At 47.7% G+C, this 22,146-nt stretch overlaps 5 protein-coding genes across 5 annotated transcripts; 3 read left to right on the forward strand and 2 right to left on the reverse strand.

Moving 5' to 3' along the window:
- The first annotated feature begins 4,669 nt into the window (after nucleotides 1–4,669).
- LOC124675915 (putative oxidoreductase C1F5.03c) lies at nucleotides 4,670–6,239 on the forward strand. The gene is made up of 2 exons (XM_047211993.1): nucleotides 4,670–5,480; nucleotides 5,586–6,239. The coding sequence occupies exons 1-2, from the start codon at nucleotides 4,700–4,702 to the stop codon at nucleotides 5,969–5,971; spliced, it is 1,167 nt and encodes a 388-aa protein (XP_047067949.1). The 5' UTR covers nucleotides 4,670–4,699; the 3' UTR covers nucleotides 5,972–6,239.
- A 96-nt stretch (nucleotides 6,240–6,335) lies between these two features.
- On the reverse strand, nucleotides 6,336–9,108 carry LOC124672407. Its single transcript, XM_047208638.1, has 4 exons — nucleotides 8,788–9,108; nucleotides 8,523–8,701; nucleotides 6,932–7,040; nucleotides 6,336–6,847 (listed from the first exon to the last, which is right to left on the reverse strand). The coding sequence occupies exons 1-4, from the start codon at nucleotides 9,106–9,108 to the stop codon at nucleotides 6,551–6,553; spliced, it is 906 nt and encodes a 301-aa protein (XP_047064594.1). The 3' UTR covers nucleotides 6,336–6,550.
- A 166-nt stretch (nucleotides 9,109–9,274) lies between these two features.
- On the forward strand, nucleotides 9,275–12,584 carry LOC124674607 (deoxyribonuclease TATDN1-like). Its single transcript, XM_047210649.1, has 12 exons — nucleotides 9,275–9,371; nucleotides 9,541–9,561; nucleotides 9,697–9,797; nucleotides 9,893–9,950; nucleotides 10,060–10,103; nucleotides 10,209–10,289; nucleotides 10,667–10,737; nucleotides 10,813–10,923; nucleotides 11,085–11,167; nucleotides 11,424–11,640; nucleotides 12,087–12,170; nucleotides 12,325–12,584. The coding sequence occupies exons 1-12, from the start codon at nucleotides 9,344–9,346 to the stop codon at nucleotides 12,404–12,406; spliced, it is 981 nt and encodes a 326-aa protein (XP_047066605.1). The 5' UTR covers nucleotides 9,275–9,343; the 3' UTR covers nucleotides 12,407–12,584.
- Nucleotides 12,585–12,948: 364 nt separating this feature from the next.
- LOC124678181 (RNA-binding protein CP33, chloroplastic-like) lies at nucleotides 12,949–14,734 on the reverse strand. Its single transcript, XM_047214096.1, has 4 exons — nucleotides 14,273–14,734; nucleotides 14,088–14,189; nucleotides 13,685–13,996; nucleotides 12,949–13,256 (listed from the first exon to the last, which is right to left on the reverse strand). Exons 1-4 carry the CDS (start codon nucleotides 14,699–14,701, stop codon nucleotides 13,092–13,094), a joined length of 1,008 nt encoding a protein of 335 aa, XP_047070052.1. The 5' UTR covers nucleotides 14,702–14,734; the 3' UTR covers nucleotides 12,949–13,091.
- A 194-nt stretch (nucleotides 14,735–14,928) lies between these two features.
- Nucleotides 14,929–15,757, forward strand: LOC124669406. Its single transcript, XM_047206023.1, has one exon. It carries the CDS (start codon nucleotides 15,026–15,028, stop codon nucleotides 15,584–15,586), a length of 561 nt encoding a protein of 186 aa, XP_047061979.1. The 5' UTR covers nucleotides 14,929–15,025; the 3' UTR covers nucleotides 15,587–15,757.
- The last annotated feature ends 6,389 nt before the right edge of the window (nucleotides 15,758–22,146 follow it).

Consider the following 22,146-nt stretch of genomic DNA (forward strand, 5'->3'; position numbering starts at 1 on the left):
ACCACAAAGATGCTCAAGTCCTTCTCTCTCAAATTCCAACAAAGCTACAACAGCTATTGGGGGAATAAGGGAGGAAGAACAAAGAGGAGAACACAAAATTCTCCAAGATCTAGATCCCAAAGATTCACTTACAAAGAGATGATATGGTTTGGTCAAAGTGTGGATCTAGATATCCTCTCTCTTTTCCCTCGAAAGGGGGAAAGAATCATGGAGGGATAGAGAGATAGGGAAAGCTTCTCAAGATCAACAATGGAGGAGAGAGAGAGAGTGGAAGAAGCAGCAGCCCAAGAAAATCGAGCCGTTGGGGCAAATCCAGGGCCAGATAATCCAGTGTAAGTGAGGGCCAGATAATCCGCCCCCCCCCCCCCCAGAAAATCCGGCCTCTGGGAAATTCCGGGCAAAAGTCTGGCCTGGATCCAGGGGGGTTACGGCGCGACATCGTCGAAAGTCCTTAGCCAAATTTCAGGGGCCGGATATTTTGCAAATATCCGGCCCGGAAAATCCGGCCTGGTGATACAAACCTGCTACCTTGTAAAATCTAAAACTTAAGATTGGTAGCTCCGAATAGAGTGAATCCAGTTTTGTTGGAAAGAGGACGACAAGAGCTTACCCAACACCTCAACATGAGAAACTAGTGGGGGTGATTTTCTATTATTTTTAGAGGTGCAACACCTCAACATGAGAAACCGAGAAAATCACCAAACTCGAAAACGAAACAAGTGATCTATGCGAAATCGGTTTTCGATGAACTAGAGCTTGTCATGAGAATAAGCACAAGCTCTAAAACATCACATGGATAAGATCCAAATAACCACCAAGAAAGATGATGCAAGGACGCAAATGTTAGAGCTCTCTGAAGGATACGATTGAGTTACTCACTCGAGAGCCCTCTTGATAGTACGGCAACTAAACTATAAACTGGTCTCCAACTACACCATGAGACCGGTGAGAAAGAAACCCTACCAAGAGCAAACCTTAACCTTGCGCATTCCACTTGAGCTTGATGATGATGGTCTTGACCGCAACAAGATAGAACGCCTTTCTTGATTGTGCTTGCTAGATGAAGTCATGCGAAATGCTCCCCCATACTCCACTATGGGTGAGCTTCTTCTTCGGCGCGTCTTCACATATCCATGATCACCATATGGATGACAAGCTTCAAGCATATGATCTCTTCGAGTTGGCTCATCTTGAACTTGCACTTCATTTCTTCATTCTTCATCATGTTGATGTCTTGAAGTAACTTGAGGGCTCACTTCATCTTCATCTTCAAGACATACTTGACACTTGATATCCTTCATCAATTTCTTCTTATTGCAACCTTGAAGCCAACATATGGTTCAAGCATTGCCTATGGACAACTCCTATAAATATAACTCAATGCAAACATTAGTCCAGAGGTATTGTCATTAATTACTAAAACTACACATGGGGGCTCCATGCACTTTCAGCGGCTGGCACACCTGCGCAGGCCGGCGAGCCCTCCGGACCCGCACTCCGCCTGGGAAAGGGCGCAGTGGTCGCCCTAGCCGGAGTCCCCGGCTCCCTCCGGCGTGTCCAGCCAGAACAGTGCGTCGCCGCCGGGGGGCGTCGTCCTCATCGTCGGCAACGACGACGACAACGAGTACTATTGGGAGTAGGGTGGCGCATCGGCGGCCACCGCGTCCCAAACCCTGGAGTAGGGTTTCCTCCTTTTTTTAAGTTTAAAGCCCATATAGGGCTTCCTTTTGCGTAAAAATTACCCAAAATAGGGCTAAGTTAAATGAACTCTAGTTTAAATTAAATTTGTTTGTTTTTTCTTTTATTTATTTATTTTTGTTATATTTGATATTTAGGATGCGTCTGCGCGTTGGGGACAGTGCGCGACCCAAACGGACCGACGGTCAGGTCAGTCTGTCCGCGTGTCCCCGCGACCACCCAAACGGCTCCATTTAGACTGGCCAGCGCGTCTCATTTGGGTCGTCGGGTTGGAGATGCCCTTAGAGCATCTCCAGCCGCGTCCCCCAAAGCGTCCCCCAAACCGATTTGGGGCGCGCTGGACAAAAAACGCTTCCAGCCACGTCCCCCAAAGCCGATTTTTGTCCGGCGCGGCCCGATACGATGTCCGACGCCCCGAGCCCGTCCCCGTCCCACAGGGGATGCACCGGAGACAACGAAAAGCGAGGCGAAGCGACGCGGGCCCGACACGTCAGCGGCACAGGGAAAATTCGTCTCCCACTCCCGCCAAATCCCGCCCCTCCCGCCACATCGCGCCTATCCCGCCGCGCATTTCTGGCCTCCCAACACATATCCCGCCGCCGATTCATTTCTCCTATCCCGCCGATTTGTTTCTCCCTCCCGCCATCCACCTGCCACCGATACCCTCTGCCCATTCCATGGCGCCGCTGACAGGCCCAAAAAAGATGGCCACGAAAGCGGCCAAGAAGCCGTCGGGCTATGAGACAAAAGGGGCAAAAGCGCCGTCCGCGAAGCCGCGGAAGGCGCCGGCTCCGAAGAAGAAGCCGGAAGGATGGACCGATGATCACTGGCAGGAAGATTGTCTGCGCCGGAAGATGGCGACGGCGCAGCTGAAAGGACGGAGGGCGGCGGAGCAGGAGAAGAAGGCTCTAGCGGCGCGCCAGCACCAACACATAATGGCCGGGTGTATCGCCGCCACCAACGCGAGCCCATGGAGTACGTCCTTGCCGGCGTACGTTCCAGGAGTGATCTCTCCATCGACATCCGCCTTCTACAACGACGGCCCCTCCGGCACTCCCGGGTGCGTGACGCCTAACTTGTCGCCCCAGTACCAGGATGCGCTGCCGCATGGCGGCTTCAACCCCAACAACCTCTACTCCCCGGCGTACGAGCAAGTGGCTCAGCGCGAGGCAGGACCCATTCCGGATGGCGCCCCGTTCACTGGCCGCAGGGGGCCGCTCGAATTCGACGGCGCCGGTGCTGAGGAGGAGGAGGAAGAGGAGGGGGTGGAGGACGAGGATGACGATGGCGACGAGGACGAAGAGGGCGGTGAGAAAGAGGACGAGGAGGCTGCCGCTGACGATGATCTCGTGGAGGTAGACGCGGACGACGTGAAGAAGAAGAAGAAGAAGAAGGCGTCGGGCACACGAGGCCCCAAGTGGACGGTTTTGGAGGATCTATGTCTGTGCGAGTCGTGGGCGACGGTGAGCCATGACTCCATCATCGGCGCCAACCAAATATACGGGAAATATTGGGCGAGGATCAAGTTCAAGTTCGATGAGCGCAAGCTCATCAACAGCGACTACAAGAAAGTGACAATGAAGAGGAGCCAAAAGGTAATGTCGACGCGATGGGCCATCATCCAGGCGTCGGTGAACTTCTTCCATGGGTACCATCACGACTTAGTGAACAGAGGCGACAGCGGCGCCGACGTCTCCCAACTGGTACGACTCTTTCTTACATAATCTGTAGCGCCTATATTGTGTTCGATGAAATGATTCCGCTTCCTTTGGTTAGTTTGACAGGGCCATGGATATGTACCGGAAGAACTCGGAAGGTCACAAGACTTTCACGCTGATGCATTGCTATAGCAAGCTCAAAATGAACCACAAATGGAAGTTGACGCGCCTGTCGTTGTCCAAGGGAAAGGACGCCATTGATCTGGACGCGCCGCTGGCAACGTCGGCAGAGCGTCCTACTGGCAACAAGGCTGCCAAGGCCGCCTTGGCCGACGCTGCGTCGTCTGAGAAGACGCAGGCGTCGATCACGAAATGCCTCGCCGACGTCTCCTCGACCTTTCTCTCCCGCGACAAAAAGGCCGACGAAAGGTGGGCGGAGCTGCTCAAGAGGCAAGAGGAGAAGTTGGAGCTCAAGAAACGCAGGGACGACATGTCCCTACTGAGAGCGTCGATAGAGGGAATGTCTCCCCGGACGCGGGCGGCGCACAACTTCTTCAAAGGCCAGATCCTCGACGACATCGAGGCCAAAATGGCGGCGGCCGAGGCTGCGGCCGACACGGCGGCCCAGGCAGCGGCAGCGGCAGCAACCGCGGAGCAAGAGCCGGCAGACGCGTCTTCTACTGCTACACCTACATCGGTCTCTGCCTCTGCGTCGGCGACGGAGCAGACGGATCATGCACATCACCGGGCAGATCACGACGAGGTGATCGTGATCGACGGGCCATCATCGACTCAGGATACGACGCCGCCGGTCAACCCCTTCTTCTAATTTTGCATGCACCACCGGTCTGTAATATGATCGCGCGCCCAGTACTTTGATCGCTGCTACTCTGATCGCGACGATTCGGCGGGAACGATCTGTTTTGATTGCAAACTATTTGAATTTCTGATTGGGAGCGACGTTTGGGGGACGCGGCTAGGGAGCGACGTCCCCCAAACGCGTCACGAACAAAACACGTCCCCCAAACGCTCAATCCGGCGCGGTTTGGGGGACGCTTTGGGGGACGCGATTGGAGATGCTCTTATGTCTACTACCTCTGATTCAAGGAATAAGGAACCCTCGTTTCACGTGTTTTTCGTTTGACCAAAAATTACTTTAAATATATAAATATTTTTTGTATGAAATTAGCATCATTAGAAAATATTTTTCAATGCAAACGATACTAATTACATATAATATAATCAAAATTTGGTTGCTCAGAAAAGAAAAAGGTCGAAGCTGCAAGTTCAAGTTGACCACACACTTGCACAGTTCCACCCACAGGCCCGCACTGATTACTCCCATGGCCAGCGCACCGGCCTCGTCTGCCGCGCCGCCCCGCCGCGTGGTCGTCTGCGGCGGCGGTGTTGTCGGCGCCTGCACGGCCTACTTCCTCTCCACCCACGCCGCCTCCCCCACTGTCCCGACCCTGGTCGAGAAGTCCTCCCCCGCCTGCGCCGCCTCCGGCAAGGCCGGCGGCTTCCTCGCCCTCGACTGGAGCGACTCCACCCCCGCGCTCTCCGCGCTCGCGCGCGCCTCCTTCGCGCTCCACGGCCGCCTCGCCGCCGCCCTCGACGGCGCCAGCGCCTACGGTTTCCGCCCCGTCCACACCCTCTCCATCTGCCTCCCCTCCGAGCCCACTGAGCTCGCATCGCCCCACCCGCTCCTCCCTTCCTGGGTCGACCCGTCCGCCTCCGCCGCGCCGCCGCGCGTGCTCGGAACCCCGGACACCACCGCGCAGGTCCACCCGGGCCTCTTCACCAAGGCCGTCCTCGCCGCGTCCGGCGCCGAGGTCGTCATCGGCGAGGTGGAGCGCGTGGTGGTCCGCGAAGGGCGAGTCGTCGGCGTCGCGGTGAAGGGGCGCGGCGTGGTGGACGCCGACGCCGTGGTGCTTGCGCTCGGCCCGTGGTCCGGGCGGTTCGATTTGGTCAAGGAGGTGTTCGATGTGTCCGGGCTCAAGGCGCACAGCATCGTGCTCCGGCCGCGCAACCCTGACAAGATCACGCCGCACTGCCTGTTCCTGAGCTACCAGCCGGAGCCCGGGGCCAAGATGCTCGACCCGGAGGTCTACCCAAGGCCCACCGGTGCGCCATTTTTGCTGCCGTTGAGCTCAATTATTCTTGTGAATCAAACTGAACTGGTCTCATGCTTGTGTATGCACTAATTTCTTGTTGTTTGTCTTTGAGCAGGGGAAGTGTACATTTGTGGAATGAGCAAGGACGAGGAAGTTCCAGATGATCCGGCAACCATTGTTGGGGAGCCCGACTCGATTGCAATGCTTCACAAGATCGCCGGAAGGGTGTCCAGCCAGCTCAAGACAGAGGAGGGCGCCGAGGTGGTCGCGGAGCAGGCGTGCTACCTGCCGTGCACCAATGACGGGCTGCCGGTCATTGGGGAGATGCCCGGGGTGAAGGGATGCTACGTTGCAACCGGGCACAGCTGCTGGGGCATCCTCAATGCTCCAGCTACCGGCGCAGCACTCGCCGAGCTCATCCTCGATGGACAGGCCAAGATTGTTGATCTTACTCCCTTCAGCCCGGCAAGATTCCTCAAGAAGAGCAGGCGCGGACTGTAAACACACAGTTCCTTCGGTATAAGGTTCCAAACTCGGCAACCGAATAAAAAGCTGTCCTCGGTTGTAACATCTCCGAGGATAGAACGAATAATGTACGGATAAATAAACCTTGAGCATTTGCTGTCAGTTGTTGTGGAGATGGATAGATCTTGTTTTAGCTTATGTTGTGTGTTTACAAGTTGTTACTAGCAAAACATGACAACAAATGTTTTCCATGATAACATCTTTGAATGCAGACATGAACTGCAAATACACTTCCTCACTATAACACTATTGCATGATCATGAGAATGATACCGTGAAGTTTGCAGCAAAAGATTAGCACTTGCAACACAACGCACCACTATTATGTGTTCTGCCGGTTGTCAAATAACTGTCGTAGTACAATGTAACTGGCCTCCAGAAAACCCCAGGATGCAGCTTCCAAACATAGAAGACACTACTCTAGTTCCCAAAATGAACATCATTTGCCAGTCGTACATTATGTTTACCACATCATTTATAACTCTAACCAGAACATTTACCACATCATTTATAACTCTAACCAGAACAGTTTCGAGTTGTTGAGCTTCTGCGGTTTTCAATCCAAGTACAGCGTTGCCTTCCTCACCGCTTCAAACGAGGTTTGCAGCCTCCAATCTCTCTGTTTCTTGTTCAACGGCCTCCCTTTCCCAGCTCGGTTCTCATTCACGTCCGCGAGCTTCCAAACACAGTGTTCCGCTTGAATATCTACCGACTCGAGCAAGAAGATACCATCCATCTGATCCACGGCAAGGTCATCGCCTTCAGCAAGGTATTGCACCCTCATTGCCATATCTTTGAAGCGATCCAGATCATCGGGCACCTTCAGAAGTCGCTCTGCGCCTGGTGATGAGATCTGAAAGACAAGATTAATTCTTTGTAAGTGGCTGCAAAATTCAGGAGCAACCAGTGTGTAAAGAAATTTGGCGGGCTGGCTTGCCTCAAGCGCCAGGTCCAGGGGTATTTCGCCGCTTTCGATTATCTCATCCAATTTCTGCTTGTAGAGTCTATTGAAATTCTCTATTTCCTCTATACCAGGGCACCCATATCTGTAGAGATTCTCAGACAAGGAAAGAGGTAAAGTTAAAATTTGCCCATGTCAATTCTATAATATGAACAACCTAGTATTCAGACAGAGTTGGATGAAGAAGATACTCTGGTGGTGTCAATCTACTTAATATCCAAGATCACTAACACAACAAGGCACAACACTGAAATGATGACAGGCTGCAACCATGCAAAATAAACAATAGGTGGTTGCCATAAGCATTTTGACATGGATTTTTTCCAGCCCTTGAACAGTTCAAATGAATATAATCCAGAAAAGTAGGTACTACTTGATCTCCTTGAAATAACTTGAGATGTCTAAGGTCACAAGCATCATGCTGCAGGTACAGAATTAGACACTGATCTCTGAACGGAAAAAAGTGAACTGTCTATATTATTCATGGCACAATCATGGTGGACTGACAATGCACAAAATCAAATGGGCTATCGAACATTATGTCAAATGCATAGTTATCAGAAGGTATGACTTCTGAAATTCTGCCAAAAGGCACCAAATACGAAATATAATATGAACAACTAAGAATTCAGATCAACTTAGATGAAGAAGATATTTTTGCTGGTACCAATTTACTCAGCATCCAAGGTCACTAAGCGTGTATATGTGGTCAGTTTACTAATTTCATGCTTGCAGTTCAGTACTATGATGTTGATTTAGTTATCCTAAGCTATTTTAATAGATGCATATTATTTCAATAAGAACGGTAATATATTTTTTGACTCAGTTGTTGGAGTCTTGCAACCTAGTTTTGCATGTGGTTGTTTTTACCCAGTTATCTATGATCCGAAATGAATAGAGTTTACTTTACCTACATATATAATTCAGAAGCATCAGAAAAATTCACAAAAAATGTCCTGGTGATGAAATTAAGAGGAAAAAAATGTCCTGGTTATGTGAACTGCATAATCGCCAGGACGTTATTACTTTTATAATTTTTCCTAAGGGCACATTTCTGTCCAAAGGCAGCAAATACGAAATAAGTTTGCTCGTACCATGTTTAGTTTCTGGACGGCACAGCATACAGCCATGAGATTTAAAATTTTATGGCTACCCATGTCCTAACTAATTCAATATGGAGGAACGTTAGGCTTATAGTGAAGTATGAACATCACAACTCACAAGCACTAATGGTCGCGGGTTCAGCTCCCCTTAGAAAAGCCACACCCGGTCATACTAATACCAGAGAAGTGTAATCACCGACATTTCGATCAAAAGATAAGTCGAACATGGCTTTGTGGGTGAACCCTAAACAGCTAGCCGTGAGATGCGACTGGAATTGAAATTAATCCAGCCTTCAGGGCAACTGCATTACATGAACATTTCAACAAGCACCACTCGTTCACTGATTCGCACCGACAGTCTAAATTCTACGTTTCCAAGTTGGTGCATCATTACAGTGAGAAAGTAAGACCCGGCAAGGCAACCAATGCCTTTCCTCCAACTAGGCAGCTGTAAACTCACGAACCTGTTGGTGAGCTTGTCCAGCCGCACGTAGACGTATCCCTTGGGCGACACCTTGAATGCGAACATGGCAATGTCATCTCCGAAATGCTCGGCAAGAACCTCCTCAGCCGCCGCGAGAGCGCGCGCGCCCCACTTGACGTCCCGCAGGACGACGCCGCCTCCGTTGCCGCCGTCACCGATCTGAAAACGCACAAAGGTGTCAAGAACAGGCCCAACATCATTTCGCGTGGGTGTGCTCCAGGCGGGGAGTTGCGGGGCCGAACTACCTCGGGATCGGCCTGCTCGTCTTCGTCCTCCTCCCACTCCTCCGCCTCTCCGTCCTCCCCCTCGTCCGTGTCCACCTCACTAGAATCGGCGCCGCCCTGCGCTTTGCTCGCCAGGGAGCGCGTCTGCGCCGCAGGTACGTCCGCCGCGCGCGACGCGGGAAGGAGCATCCTGGAGTAGGAAGTGGAGGAAGCGCTCGAGGGAACGCCGCGGCGGAGGCAGGACGACGAAGTGGCGACGGCGGCGGCGGCGGCGGCGGGGCATTTCGTCGAGCATCTTGCGAGGAGCGCGCGGAGCGCCTGAGCGCGAGCGTGCGCAGCCATCTCGGGTCGACTCGACTCGGTTCGAGCGAGTTGGATACTGCGGTGCTTCGATTCGGGTATAAACATGTAGTGTGGGCCCAGTTAGGCCTGGGTAGGGCCAACTCAGGCCCATGACGGCTCAAACTGGGTGGCACGCTATGCGACAGCCCAATCACTTCTCCCTCACCATAGGCGATATTATTTCTCCATCGGCGGTCTCTCCCGACACCGCCTGACCTCCTCGGGAGCGGCGGCCATGGCGTCCACCACCGTCAAGCTCATCGGCAAGTGCTCTACTTTCCCCAATTTTACTTCTGCATCAACACCACCTTTTTTTATCTCCACTCCATGCCCTCCTTTTCTCATTCGGCTCTTTACCCTGCTGCTCTGACCCAAACTGACTAGTTAACCCCTCCTTCTGATCTTCTACCCCGTCTCCGGCACGGCCTCCAGACATCGCCGTCAACTTCACTGGTATGATCTCGCGCTCCCTCCGCAGCACCTTTCACGCTAAAGGCGTTCTTGTTCTTGCTTCGTTCTCGGCGAATTACTGATTCAGTTCGACCATCCTCTCGTGTCTTATGTCCTTCTGCTGCTGCTGCCGCGAAGATGGCATGTTTAAGGGCATGTACCACGGAAAGCAGTGTCACGCAGCCGACATCCCCGCTGTTCTCGCACGAGCCTGGGCTGCCGGCGTCGACCGCATCATTGTACGCCTATCTGTCTGCTCGAATGTGCCTCCTGTTTCTTCTGCTCCGGTCGCTTGGTCTGAAATTGCCTGGCTCTTTGTTTGGTGCGTTGGCAGGTCACCGGAGGATCACTGAAGGAGTCCAGGGAGGCGCTCGAAATTGCCGAGACCGATGGTAAGCGCTGTTGCTCTGTTGGTGTTTATCCTAGGATGCGCCTTGTTCCTGAATGTAAGGTGTTTGATGTAATGCACCTAAGGAGCTTTCATGTGTCCGTGGAATGCAGGGAGGCTGTTCTGCACCGTGGGTGTCCACCCGACAAGATGCGGGGTAATAGTTTAATGGTGGATGATGTTTCTTGTCTCTTCGGTGACTCATATTAATATATGCGCATTTGTGCTTTGGTCGTGTAACTATTGCTTTTCGGATGAGTAGGAGTTTGAAGAGAGTGGAGACCCGGAAGGGCATTTCCAGTCCCTGTTGGCTCTGGCAAAAGAGGGCATCCAGAAGGGCAAGGTGTGTTTATGGATCTTATGGTTGCTGGTTTGAGAATTTACATGAGGGTTAAACGGCACAACAGAAGGATAGGCATATGCTTTAGTCATGGACTTTCCCGCAAGTCGTAATATTTGGACAATCTGCTTCTTAATTTGCTTACAAACAATTTTGGACCCTAAGAATCTCATCAATTAGGAAAATACCCCAATTTGTAGCTCGCTAAAATGCCGAAGAACAAATGCTTATAGTTAACAAGCTCACGTGTAATAATGTTTACTTGTGGAAAAGAGAAGAACTCCCTGTACCTCCTGCACAATAGAAACTTAGTAGTCATTTTCTTGCTTCTGTTCTTTGAACACTAACTTGCCATCTTATATGTCGATTCCTTTCTGCAGGTTGTGGCGGTTGGCGAATGTGGTTTGGATTATGATAGACTTCACTTTTGTCCATCAGATATACAGAAGAAGTACGGTCCCACATAAGCGTAAAGACAAACAGATAGTGATTTTGTATATGTCTGAATGATTTTATTTCAATTTAGGTACTTTGAGAAACAATTTGAGTTGGCTGAGGCAGTAAAGCTGCCAATGTTTCTTCACATGCGTGCTGCTGGTGAAGACTTCTCCGAAATTGTATCGCGAAATGGGTACAGGTAAGGTTTAATCCGTAAACCAATATGGCAAAGGGATAAGTGATAATAGAGTAATAATCATTGTTGCATATGCTCCGTTGTCCAAGATCAGGAAATGACAGTCGACATATTAACTGCTTTAGTTGTATCCAGTTCTGAAACTTGTACGTGTTATATTGTAGATTCCCAGGTGGGGTTACACATTCCTTCACTGGTACTGCAGAAGAACGTGACAAGCTCCTTTCTTTTGAGAAGATGTTTATAGGTCATTTCTCTCCCTTGATGATAAAAATTTCATATGCTGCAACATTGTTATTGTAAACATGAGCAACACAAACATTCTTTCATTGTTGGGAAAAGGCTAATCTAACTTCGATTGGCTTGATGGCTTTTATGGATTTTATGGTAAAACCTCAATTTGGTAATGTCACGGCTAACATGGAGTAACATTTGATTTTGATTATAACAATAAATATAATTCAATAAGTTTGGCAATTTGAAGTTATCGTGCACCACTGCAGGTATTAATGGCTGCTCTCTGAAGACTATTGAAAACCTTGAGGTTGTACGAGGCATTCCTGCAGAGAGGATGATGGTAGAAACAGATTCTCCATATTGTGACATTAAAAATACTCACGCTGGAATCCAGTTTGTAAAATCTGTCTGGCCATCCAAGAAGAAAGAAAAGTACGAACCTGGGTCAACAGTTAAGGGTCGCAATGAGCCCTGCTTAGTCAGGTATTTGGAGGCAGTTGTGTACAAATTTTACTTTCTTGCTCGAGCGAATTTTCGGTCATGTCTCCCAAGCTCTCAACTTTCTATATATCAAGTTTACTTGGAACACAAAGTGACTATTTCCTATTAAAGGACGAAGAGTTGTGTTCGTTTTCTGAAGAGGCACACCAAAATTTATGCTATTTACTATAGAAACATTGAAGTAGTAAATTTGATTGGACATGCATGTTGGAAGTGCTTTCTTGATCAACGAAGTTCTGACCATTCATATACAACTCAAATATGCTGTTCAGTAGCTACTAACTTGATTAGCCTCTGGCCCACAATGCAGAATCATGTTGATTGGGCTGCAGTTGATTCTATCGGTCTTTTATTTTTTAAAATTTATTATATCACATGACTTTTGCATCGGAATCTATTTGATATAACTAGAGACTTATCAACTCCAGGCAAGTCCTTGAGGTTGTCGCCGGGTGCAAAGGAATTGCTGATATAGAAGGCTTGAGTAAAACTCTGTACCACAACACATGCAGGTAAACGTCACTAACTTGGATAGATCCCATGTCCCCTATAAGCACTCATCTAATGAACTTAGGCTGGAGATTGTTTTTATTATGATGCTAGTGCCAGCTCTGCCGTGTATCCAGTTTTCAAATGATGTGATTAAATGATCTTTTTACCCTGCAGGCTCTTCTTCCCTCACGACCTTGATGCTTCTGCCGATGCACAGCTTGAGGGTGGTGCTGGTACAGATGTCCAGTCTAGCTGATGAGGCGGAGTGATTGGTTTTGAAACATTTCATCATGTCTCCTATTCAGTTTTGTGTTGCACATGACCGTCTGAAATATTTTTGGTGTCGTAAAATTCTTGTGCTTCGACAATTGTCAGTTTGCAATGACATTCAGGCCCCGGCTCTTGCCAGATGTTAAGGCAAGGCAAGTCCTATATTTTCACTGTCACACTGCATATTCCAAATTGGATTACAATCTCAAACATTTAAATGGCTCTATCTGGAAGCAAATTTACAGAAAAGATGGACAAAACTACAATTGACAATAGCCAATAGCTAAAACCCAAAGTATCACTCCAATTTATTTAACAGTTGTACATAACCCATGAGCCAGTCCAATCTACATAAAAGAACTCAACAGAATCAGTATTTGTGAAGCACTGTAAATCAACATATTTTCCGTTAATTAATCGGGCATCTCTTCTTCTTAATTAATAGATTGGGGCAAAGCTTTTGCTCCCGTTTCAAAAAAAAAACAAAAGTAGTTGGGACTGGGAGCTCCTACATGTCTAATGTTCTAGTGTTTGCAACCCAAGTCTCATTTCGGTGTCTCCCTCGTGTCAAAATTTTGCCCAGGCCAGTACATATTGGATTGGAATGGCACAATTTGGTAAACGAGTTACCCACAACATACAACTCAATTATCTATAGTTGTCGACTGGTACTAATAACTTGCAGTTGTCTGTAAATTGCTCTCTTCCATGTCCGCCTCTGTCTCAGAACCATCTGAGGCTGTTTCTTCTTGCCGTGACTGCACTGTGCTAGGCGTTGAACCAGCTGGAGGGTTCTGTGATGCCAGACTAAGCCTGAGTGGCCTCCCATCCAGTTCCTACATTGCCATGAGATAAACATGTCAACCAACTACTGTTTTTGCAAATGAACTCAAGTCAATAAATATGATTGAGAAATCTTAGGGTAGCCTTTATGCACAATGTGTGGTTACGTACTTATGTTATGTGCATGATTATTGAGTTTTTCTTCGCATAAAGTACATGAATAGGCTATGTATTGTCCAGACTTTGGTTAACACAAGCTATCATTATAACTTTTTTGTACTCCACAAATACTAGTACAACTGTCACAAGCAACACATCATAATATTGTTGCCACATATCATAATTCAGTTTTCAAGTATCAGTACATTCCTATTTTGCATAACTGTGTTCTTTTATGTAACTGTATCAGTTGGATTGTAGTAATTCCACAGGGTGATGTGGTGGAAAAATATACAGTATTATAGATTGCAAGAAGACGTACCACACCGTCCATGGCCTGGATTGCTGCATTTGCATCCTCCAGTGTCTGGAATGAGAGAAACCCGAAACCCCTTGACCGTCCGGTGTCTCTCTCGAAGATTACCCTGGAGCCAACCAAGCCAGGCTGCCCTTCAAATGCTGCCTTGAGTGCGTCGGCCCGCACACCCCACCCCAGGTTTCCAGCATAAACCTTGTATGTCCCATCGTCAACGACACGCAAACTAGTCCTTGCAACCGCTTCCGCCGCGACTGTCCTCTCTCCTCCTCGCGGCACCTCTGGGAAATTCACCCTGACTGTCCTCCCTCCGAGCAGCTGCATTGACATATGCACATTCATGGCAAAGAACAAAAGCACAATTTTGTGTTGAATGGAGACGAATTGATCCAACTGGTGGGAAACTCACAGCCCCGTTGAACATCTGAACGGCCTTGGTAGCCTCCTCGGCGGTGGCCATGGTGACGAAGGCGAAGCCGCGGCTCCGGTCAGTGATTTTGTCATAGATTATCTGCAGGAGGGCAACCATCAACACTGATTGTTCACAGGCACGAAATTGAAGACAGGACTTCTACTGGTTTCGCGTGCGGATACCTGGACGTCGTCGACGCTGCCGGCCTCGGAGAATGCCGCGGTGAGCTCGGAGGCGGTGAAGGTGTAGGGCAGGTTGCCCACGTAGATTCGCCCGGGCTCTTGTCCTAGCGCCGGCCGGGTTCTCGGAGGGTAGTAACCGCGAACTGCCTGAACCTCGGGTTCTGCCTCCTCTCCCTCCTTATCGCCGTACTCCTCTCCTTCCTCCTCCTCCTCCGAGTAATATTCTCCGTCCGAAGAGAACTCTTCGCCGGAAGCGGCCGAGGCGGGGAGGAGAATGGGGCGGTTAAGACGGTGAGAGGAGAAAAGGCGGAGGCCGACGCCGTGCTGCTGGAAGCTCTTGAAGCTGAAGTGAGAAGGAGGGAGCGGGTTGCTGTTAGCGACGGCGGTGGGGCGGAGGAGAGAGCGGAAGGCGGCGACGGCGGTGGCCATGGCCGTGGAAGCGGGAGAAGCGAAGAGGTTGGTGGTGTGGTGTGTCAGTGTCCAGCTGCTTCTGCTAATTCTCTTATCCGCTGCCTACTGGGCCGCACTTAAACAGGCCATGCGTACTGGGCCTACGGCCCACTAAGGATCCCCTCTCCGTCTCCGAGGACAACCCAGCTGACCAAACGGCGGCGGCGGCACGGACACTTCTTCTTCTTCTTCCTCCCCAAGAAGAAGCGCAGCACATCTCAAATAGCAGAGCACGCCGCCCGTGAGACTCCCAAGAAACTTGTTTTCCCCACCGAATCCAAATCTTGCGCGAGAAACTCTGCAATGGCGTCGGCGGCGTCTGAAATCGATCCAGCTGCGGAGCCCCAAGTCGTCGACGTCGTCGTCGACGACGAGTCGTCCAGCGCGAGAGGCGGCGAAGAGGAGGCGCCCCCGGAGGGCGCGAAGGTCGAAACGGAGGCGGACGAGGGGGAGTGCGAGTTCTGCCTGTACATGAAAGGCGGGGCCTGCAAGGAGGCGTTCGTGTCGTGGGACGACTGCGTGCAGGCGGCGCAGAAGGAGGACTCCGACATTGTTGAGCGATGCTCCGAGGCCACCGTCAACCTCATGAAGTGCATGGAAACCAACACCGACTACTACGGCATCCTGCTCCGGGCCGAGCAGCACGTCCCCGACCACACCGAAGCCGCCACCGCCGACGCGGACAAGAACAAGGGAGAGGAATCCGCGCCCTCCCCGGCCACTGATGAGACGAAGAAGGAAGAAGCAGGTACTGATGCGAAGGAGGAGGTGGTTGAGCAGGCTGATTCCTCCACCGCCGACGAGGAGTCCAAGAAAGAAGAAGAAGCTGTGGAGAAGGTCAAGTCCTTGTCTTTGGGTAACTAACAATTGGTGGGCAACTTTTTGAGCTCGTGGTATTTTTTGCGTTCAGTTTGAGTTATGATCGGACAGAGGTCCATGAGGCTAATTTGTATCCCCTTGTGGGGAAATAAAGGTCGTTCTTCGAATAATTGTCGGACATGACACACATTTTACTGAAGTATTTCTCAATGCTTTTATATGAAAGGTCACATACTCATCATATTTGTTTGATCCATTGGCATATTGTTGCTGGTTAAGTCGTTATTGACAAGCTAGAATTACCGCAATAACATGATACACAAACTGCTGAAGAATTTTTTGATGCTTTTATGTGATAAGTTAAATATTCACCTTGTTTGTTGCTTGATGCGTTGACATTATTACCGCAAATTCAGTCGTTATAACAAACTAGAACTACTCTACGCCTGATGACTGTGAAGTATAATAAAGCGGCCTTTAGTTGCATTGAAATTGCATGGTTGAGTAAGTTTGGAATAAGTTTCAGTTGGTAAGTGTCATTGAACTCAATATAGTTTACCTTCACTTACCATTAAGATTTTAGACTCTGATCAACCTTTTTTTTTCTTGTATCAAAAGATGACACATTTTTAAGCAGTCACTTGATGAAATCAGTAGTTTCTTCACCAAAGCAGTAGCTACAGACTTAGGCCAAAATCATAAGCAATCAAATCACTGTGAATAAACTAAATAGCTGTTGTTCACATACTATCAGTATTCTAACGCGGGGTTATTTTCCTCTAATAATTGTGGGCATGGCTTCCTCAAATGAACTAATGTGTCTTTCATGATATAGTTTATTGGAGATTTTTCTGTTGTTTCTATATGATAGGTTGCATATTTATTGCATTTGTTGCTTTAATATGATATGCTGTATAGGTTAAGTCATCATGACAAGTTACTCCAGGTGACTATGATGTCTAATGCAGTGTCTTTGAGTTGTATTGGAAGTTTGAAATAAGTTTTTGTTCTGCAATGCAACACAAGACTGTTTTGTTTCTGAATTGGTTTCCTTAGCTTTCTATTTGCCCTAGAACTTTCAGATTGCATCGGCTTATACATGTTGTGAAAGATGAAAAGAAATAATTTATAGGAACAGACTGGGATAAATTTATTGCCATTGTGTTTGATTGGATAAACTGGCTTACTATGTTGGTTGTGGTTATGATGTACGACATGCTTGGTTGGGTACATGTTTATACATGTTTCTTATTTGATATAGATGCAGTCTCCTGTGCCAATCTTTAAAAGAAGTCAGAATGTGGTTAATCCAAGGTTCTGAAACATAGTGGGCTAACCTATCGTTATGATGCATCATATTTGGGGTTTCTGGGGATATTGTTGATCCGATGTCCTGTTTCCAGTGGATTAACCTTTTACCAATGCCATGGCCATGTTGCAATGGATTGTTGCTATGGCATACTGCTAGGCCTGTTAGTGCTAGATAATTATTTTCTTCAGTAGTAGCTTCAGATGAAATGCTCAAACATTTTACTGGGGAAAACCCATCATTGGATTCTGTGACAAATAGTCTTTCTATGGTTCATCCGGTTCTGGAGTCGTTTGGGTTTGGACCGACTTATATGTACATATTACACTAGAGCATTAGGCGCTGAATCACATCAATATCTTAATCCTGACCGGGATCACAGCTAAAAAATTGGCAGGCATTGGGAAGCTTTAGTACCTGTTCTGATCAACAATATTGTTAGTACCAAACTAATCTTGTACTCCTTCTGATTCATAGTGTTGAGGTTTTAATTTAAAGCTGAAGTACCAAACTAATTAGTTCTCCTCAAATTTGAACTAAAACGCCGACACGTATTTATGAATCGGAGGGGTATCATCAATGATAAAGAACATATGGATTCAACTCCCAGATACCAGCACTAATTTCCCCTCCATCGTCGGAGAGAGCACGATGGTTCTTGTTTAGTTGTTTTCCACATCGTCGCCCAGCCAACCTCTGGAAATCTGTCGTATTGGCGTCCATGTATTATAGTCTTCTAGGCATATGTTACCCTCATACACGAAACTATTCCACCCCCCAACCCGAACATTGCTATTTGCCAGAATTGGATCAAGCTATGAACTGAAAATCTGAAGCAATCCCTGGGAACAGAGCTTGGTGAAGCAGGGTGCTCAGAAGATGGTGAGCTACGGGAGCTCGTTTACGCGGGCATCGTGGGCTGTGGGCTGTCGCCCACCCTCTCCCTCTATTTTAGTTCTTCTTCGTCGATTGTATGGTATCGTGCCTCCTGTTGCGGCCAGGCCACCTGTTGCCGCCACCCTCCCTCCTTAATCCGCCTTGACCTCCGACTTTGGCAAAATCCTCCCTCACTTTAAACCGTAAGACCTGATCGTTAATATGAAATAAGATAATACTCATTTTAATATTCTCAATATGCTCATTTTAAACTTGCCCTTCTCAACCTTGATGAAATCCCTACTTGATGATATCCTTTTATGGGCTATATGATATCATACTCTTGATGCATGCCATGGCAAGATACCTAATCTTCATAGACAACACAAATGCACATATTCTTGGTCCGCCGTCGCGCTATTGGTTTCAGAATTTATTGTCTCATATTTCGGAGGATATGGTTGCGGCTACTTTGTTGGTGGCATGGAGAGTGTGGTATGCCCGTAATGAGGTGACCCATGGTAAACCCTTACCATCTAACGAAGGGTCGATGCGTTTCCTTGAGGGGTACCGCCAGTTGGCTATGGTGGTGAAGAATCAGTCTACTGGAGATATCTTGAAAGGCAAACAACCGGCGATTCTAACTAGCAGGATCCACATAACAAGAGTGTCGGTTAAACCCCCAGATAAACCTTGGTGCAAGCCTCCTACGGGTTGGGTGAAGCTTACTGTCGATGGTTCTTTCAGCGACAAGGATCAATCCGCAGGTTTAGGATGGTACTGAGAAATGAAGAAGGGCAGCCGATCTTTGCATCTTGCAGATACATGGATGATTGCCTTAGTCCCCTGGAATCTGAACTTCGGGCATGTGCTGATGCTTTGGATCTAGCTATCCACCAAAGACAATTACCAATCATAGTGGAGATAGACTGCAGCCAACTAGTATCGATGGTAACCTCTCCAGGAGTGGATCAGTCGCCGTTTTTAAATATAGTGTCTGATATTAAGAACTTGTCGGAGAATAGAGAGTGTGTCTTTGTAAAGGTGGAACGTAGTCAGGTTAGGGTTAGCCACCACTTAGCTTCCTTGGCTAGAGTGGAACGCCATTCATAAACTTGGTTTGGCTCGGGTCCTGTAGATTTACTTTAGTTACTCGAGCTTGATCGTTGTGTAACCCCATATGATTAATAAAGTTCCTGCTTTACCCTGCAAAAAAAACACAAATGCACATATATAGTGGGTTAGCTGAAGCATGGTAGACAAGGCTTACGATCCACAAGATCACATGATCCAAAGTGGTACAATCTTTACGTTGCATGTGTTGATCAACTTGAACTCAATCTTCACTCTTAGTCTTGGTCTACCTTGTATTGCTTCATGCTCTATCATAATATCTTGATCATCAATTGTTTAACACGTACACTAGAGCATGGCTAACTTGAGTTTCACACAAGAACCCCATCTTCATTTCTTCTTCTTGGTCATATCATATTCTTCTCTTCAAAACGATTATCTTGGTGCCAATACTCAATGTATATTATTATTTTCATGGCATCCACACTTGAATCCAACACGTGGACTACGTGCAAGAATTACCTATGAAATATTTCTTCACATAAATTACCAAAAACACACATAGAGGCAAAGTACCCTTACAATCTTCCCATTTTGGTAATTGATGATAATCTCAACAAGAGGGTTCATTAAAAACAAGATGCAACTTTGATGAGGACATCCCATCTATTGATACAACCGCTGTACCTACAGCCACACAAATACAAGGACCAATCACTCGAGCTCGTGCCAAACAACTTAACTATCAGGTACTTTCGTTTCTTGGAACTATTCCTCAAATACATGAGAATATGATGCTGCCTAAATCAGATATGTTTGTTACTCTTAGGAATGATGGACCTAGCATGGATGAGGAGGACAAGAATTGGAGCATGATCACACATGGAGGAGATGGCAGCAAGTATTTGAGGATTGAAGATGACGCCACAAGTGGAGATTTCAGAACTTTGAAGCCACCATAAGAAGAGAAGAAGACATGGATGAAATATAGAGTTTTTGACTTCATAATTTCGTCCATAGCATAATATGGTGCTACGTCACCTTTAGTTTTGGGCCAGGCCCATGTCATTTTCGCAGGAATTAAGTCAGCCACTTTTTAGAGTCCGTATTGAAGGGGGGGAAGGCCTTCTATGGTTTGGTTCGGCCACCATATGTATGGCTGGCTGAAACCCCATCTTTTCCTCCTTTAAATACCTCCATAGCCGTCACGTTTAGACTCGGATTTTGATTAGACTAAAAGTTAGCCATTGCTGCAACTCTCGTGTACTTCTTTTGAGGCCAACGCCCAGAACAAGACCGACTATTCGGAATCCCACCTTATTCAATAAAGTTTTCATCTTTCATACGCAATATTCTGATTGCATCATTAGTTCTTACTTGTTCTCGATTTCAGTAGGAATTAAGACCCTCGCTGGTCAGGCTGATCGTGCATCCGCAAGATCAGTAACTCCTAGAGATTTTCCTAGCGATTGCATTGGCGCACGAGCTTTGCCCGTGTAGTCGGATCGTCAAGCACAAATTCCACCAACAAATCGATCTATCTTCATCTCATCGAAAGATCGGACACCTTTGCCATATCAAGTGGTATCAAATTTCAGGTTGCTCGGTGAGATTTTACTGTTTTCCTAGTGTAGATTGCATCTGCCATCATACCCATAAACCACGAAAAAGCCAAAAAAAAAATACAGCTGGGGTTTAGATCATATCGTCCCATAAACCCCATGCCACACGTTGCATTGTCTTTTCAGTTTTGCATAGTTGAATTTGTGTCTGCATCTTCGTGTCGAGTTGCTGGTCTTAGCGTCTAGTTCCTTTAGAGTTTCGAGTTCTGGTCACATTAGTCACGCCGCCGCCGTCGCTCGCACCATACGCAGATCACCACCACCACTGTCATATACACCCACCATATACTTCCGCCACCGCCATATACACCACCATATATACTTCCGCCACTGCCATATACTCCATCATATACATCTGCCATTGTGGTGACCCAGCGTACCACTGCTTGGTGTAGTACACAAATCGTTGACATAACACAAGTGAAACACCGTTCCACTCATATTACATCCCTCAGAGTGGTACAACAGAAACATATGCGAGTCCAAGGCATGTCTATAGAAGTACACACGAGCTGTTTACATAAGATCAACACAACCTCCTACTTTATAGTGAGGTAAAAATGCAAATAAAGCTCCAGAAGAACGACTCGTAGTCTATCTTATTGCTAACTCAAGCTTATGAGCTACTTGGATTGCTATGGAATCTAGCTACTTAGGTGCTAGGATTAGGGAAAGGTTCCCTTCTATTACAGTCTAGGTTTCCATTATAGCTGATGCAAAAGTTGACTCCATTGACTTCTTTGATTGGATTCTTCATCTTCTTGCAGTTGACTCCTTTGTCTTCGAGTTCCACGGTAGTTTCTCCTTCGGTGCCTTGATCTAAGAAGGGGGTTCAAATGGGAGGGAATGAGTACGAGCGTACTCAGCAAGTTCATATTAGGAAATAGGTGTATCATGCACTAGCTACGGCCATAGACCAGAAAGTCATAGGCGAATGCAAGTTTTCATAAACATTTCTTATAAAGGTTTATTTTATTCTGAAAACTATGCCCGTCAGTCTTCACAGGTTGACCAGAACTTCATGGAGTTCCTTTCCTGCCGCGTTCGTAGCTCCCTTCCCGGAACAGGGAGTGACTGCCACAATTCGATACCCTCTGCAGAGGTGCGTTACTTTTCCCATAAGAGAGATTATCCTTGATACCAACCGGGTGTACTTTCCCGTCCACACTTCCTTGGTGTGGGGCCAGGTGTAAGATCCAAGCCAATCACTGCCTTCTCCGCGACCTTGCACACCCACCCTTTTGTCCATCCGTACACCCCCGGTAGACATCTCCCGTTCATACGGCTTTACCCCCGGTGTACTATGGACAATCCCTCATAGACGATAGAGCCTCTCATCCACACAGATGGGGATTTTAAAGGATTTCCCAACCTACTGCAGTGTTATCTCCAACACCCAGCCAGGCTCCACCAGGTCCGTTGATATGCAAGAGGGAAAGATACAGCTGACTTCCCTAGAGCCATTATAGATCTTATGGTCAACGCGGTATGTACGACGCTAGAATCACTGGATGGCATTGGTACTTAGTCCTAGATGAGTAGTACCCTTGCAATGGAACCTCCACCATAAACACATACCATGGTTCCATTGCCCACCACATGGTCATATTCATAATTGTAAAATAATACTTTGCTTTTCAATGCAAGAGTGATAAGTATAGTACTTTGCATATAGTTTGATAAAAATAATCAAATGACATGAGCAAGCGATGAACTTTCCTTTC

The sequence above is a fragment of the Lolium rigidum genome, chromosome 7, assembly GCF_022539505.1.
Source record: "Lolium rigidum isolate FL_2022 chromosome 7, APGP_CSIRO_Lrig_0.1, whole genome shotgun sequence".
NCBI lineage: Eukaryota > Viridiplantae > Streptophyta > Magnoliopsida > Poales > Poaceae > Lolium > Lolium rigidum.